The following is a 3,396-nucleotide window of genomic DNA, read 5'->3' as shown; positions in this document are numbered from 1 at the left end:
CACACTCACAATTACACTGACACACCCACACTGACATTGACACACTCACACTGACACTAACACACTGACACTCACATTGACACACACACTTACACTGACACACTCACACTTACATTGACACACTGACATTTGTACACGTTCACCTATTCACACTCATAAACACTTACACACTGACACTTACATTTACACACACTTAGACACTTATACATGTACACACTTAGTTATACACATAATTACACACTCACATATTTGCATGTTTATACACACAACCATACGCACTCAGTTATACACATTTACACTCATGCACCCACTCATATACTTACACATTCACACTCTCAAACTCACAAGCTCACACTCAGTCAATTATATATTCACACAGACACACACTATCTCTCACACACACAGTCACATATACACATACTCTGTCATATACAACACATGCAGACACATATAACAGCATATGGTCATACTTGGACTCACTAACACACACTTATCCATACACTGAAGATCCTGCAGACTCACAGTCACACACAGTCCCACACTCTCACACACTCACACATTTGCAGTCACACACACTCTCGCTGCCACACACATTCAGTCACACACGTTCTCACATTCACTCTCACACACACTCACAATCACACACGTTCACACAGTCACACACGTTCTCACATTCACTCACACACACGCACACACTTTGTCACACTAATGTGAGAACCCTGACTGAGTGTTCATTAATTTCCCACTGATGCTCAATGTCAGAGTTCACCCTTCCTTCTCGTTGCCGATTTCATATAGTCCATTCACCTCTCCTCAACGCATCACACCTCCCGGGGCAGGCCCTGTTCCCGCGCTCTCTCTGCTCCCTCTCCACTTTCCCTCCACCTTCTCTCCACTCCCTCTCTGCTCCCTCTCCACGCGCTCTCTCTCTGCCCTCTCTCCAATCTGTCTGCTCTCCCTCTCCACTGTCTCTCTGCTCCCTCTCTGTTCCCTCCCTGTGCCCTCTCTGCGCTCTCTCTGTCTGTGCCCTCTCTGGTCTCTCTCCACCCCCTCAGTTATCTCTCTCTCTGGTTGTTTCTCCCTCCAGGTGTACTGGGTGGGCCCCATCATCGGAGGAGTAACTGCCGCCTTTGTCTATGACTTTGCTCTGACCTCGCGGTTCGGAGACCTGTCTGAGCGCCTCACGGTGCTCACTAGCGGCCAGATCCAAGACTATGACGTGGAGGGAGAAGACGACAGCGCCCGGATGGAGATGAAGCCGAAATAAGATACGAGAGAGAGAGAGAGAGAAAGGGGTGGGGGATGAGAGGCAACCACTTTCAGAGGGACTAACAAACAAGACTCAAACCCATTGGAGGGGTGGGGGGAGGTTCTGGGGTGAGGGGGTGGGGAATTGTCTAAGGTTCTCCTCCCTGCAGATGTTGGCTCAGGAAGATGAGGGAGTTGTGAATGCAGATCTAGAAGGATTTACACTACCCACCCCTCCTCCTTTTAGCTCCCGGGGGGCTCGAGTGGGATGCCGCGCTGGTGGTGAGGTTCATGGCCTTCCTTTGGGATGAGGCGTCTGAGCCCAGCCCTGAAGGAGAGTCACCGGTAAACTCCCTATCTCCCTCCCATCGTGGATACCGTGCAGTTCCCCAACACTTCCTTCCAAGGTGCTTTGACCCCTCATGGGTCTGGGTGCGGAGTCTTTGTGTGGCCTAGCCTTCAGGCCTCTCACCCCCCCCCCCCCCACCTCCCAACCTCAATCCCACTGCCCGTGATCTCCAACATCCTCTTCCATCCTGCCTGCAGCAACCTGCCTTTATCCCACACCATTGCCTTTGGTCAAAGAGCTAGTACAGGAACGATAAGCCAACTGAGCTTCCCCATGGCCCTAACAATTCCATGACCTTTCATTTCCCCCTTTATTCAGTCAGAGGATGACGGTGTCACTGGCCAGGCTGTATCTGGTGCCTAGCCCAAGAATCATCGAATCCCTACAGTGTGGAAACAGGCCCTTCGGCCGAACAAGTCCACACCGACCTTCCGAAGAGTATCCCACCCACACCCATTCCCCTATTACTCCATATTTACCCCTGACTAATGCACCTCACCTACACCTCCCTGAACACTATGAGCAATTTCCTATGGCCAATCCACCCTGACCTGCATATCTTTGGACTGTGGGAGGAAACTGGAGCACCCGGAGGAAACCCACGCAGACACGGGGAGAACGTGCAAACCCCACACAGACATTCGTCTGAGATGGGGATTGAACCCCGGTCTCTGGTGCTGTGAGGCAGCAGTACTAACCACTGAGCCACCGCGCCACCCTAATTGCTTGGAGGGCATTTAAGAGTCAACCTGTGGGTTTGGAGTCGCATGTAGGCCAGGCCAGGTAATGACAGCAGCTTCCTTCCCTCAAGGGCATTAGTGAACCAGGTGGGTATTCCCCAATAACGGCTCCGTGGTCATCATTAGAATCTTCATTCCAGATTTTCTTTCAATTGAGTTCAAATTCCACTATTTGCTGTGACGTGATTTGAACTTGGGTCCCCAGGATGTTACCTGGGTGTCTGGATTAACATTCCAGAGATAATACCACTAGGCCATCGCCTCCTCTTTACCTTTTGACCTCAGCCATTGACATACTCTGGAAGGTGACTTATTGGTGGAAAGTGAGGAATCCTGGCAGGCAACTTACACACAGCAAGCTCCAAACACAATAATTTAACCAACGACAGAAGAATCTCTTTTGTTTTTAGCTCGGGGGATGAACAGGGGCCTAAGACATTGGGCGGGAGGGTGGGGGGAGATGTGGTGGTGAAGGAATCTCTCACCATCTCTTATACCGAACGGTGGCTCTTGGATGTTACACACCCAGGCGGAGACTGACTTCAATCAGACAATGGCACCTCTGATAGTGCAGCCCTCCCTCAGCGCTTCATGACCCTGTTCCACGTGTACCTGACTGAGTCTCCGGGCAAGGGGACATGACCCTGTGAAACCCCGATTCAGAGGTCAAAATCTAACCAAAGCCGCCAAGCTGCGACCTCTGACCTCCGGCCTCCAGCGCTGTAGCGGGTTGGTGGAGGCCGTTCCTCCGTTTTCCCGACCCGGGCGGGGGCGGTCCCGCTACGGTGGGGGGAGGGGCAGTCGGGGTTCACCCGTCCTTGATGCTGTCCCCTGCCACATACTCCGGAACCTTCTATCCACTTTCTCGTTCCTGAGGAGCCACCTTTCAGCGTGTGCCCAGTAAGACCGTTGGATGTTGAAACAGAAGCAGGCCATTCGGCCCTACGATTCTGCTCCGCCATGCGATGAGATCACGATAATTCTCAACTTCACTGGCCTGCCCTTTCCACATAACCCTCACAGATTAAAACTCTGTCCGTCTCAGCCTTGAATATACTC

General features: G+C 51.8%; 1 protein-coding gene across 1 annotated transcript in view; it reads left to right on the top strand.

Moving 5' to 3' along the window:
- The window catches only part of LOC122550334 (aquaporin-1-like), an 11,784-nt gene extending 9,743 nt beyond the window's left edge, over positions 1–2,041 (top strand). The window contains exon 4 of the mRNA XM_043691061.1: positions 1,088–2,041. Within this exon, the coding sequence (XP_043546996.1) occupies positions 1,088–1,267 (180 nt within the window). The 3' untranslated portion in view covers positions 1,268–2,041. The remainder of the gene's footprint in view (positions 1–1,087) is intronic.
- The last annotated feature ends 1,355 nt before the right edge of the window (positions 2,042–3,396 follow it).

This window comes from Chiloscyllium plagiosum, chromosome 5 (genome assembly GCF_004010195.1).
Source record: "Chiloscyllium plagiosum isolate BGI_BamShark_2017 chromosome 5, ASM401019v2, whole genome shotgun sequence".
Lineage (NCBI taxonomy): Eukaryota > Metazoa > Chordata > Chondrichthyes > Orectolobiformes > Hemiscylliidae > Chiloscyllium > Chiloscyllium plagiosum.
Note: the sequence above shows the minus strand (reverse complement) of the source record. Positions and strands in the feature narration are given on the sequence as shown.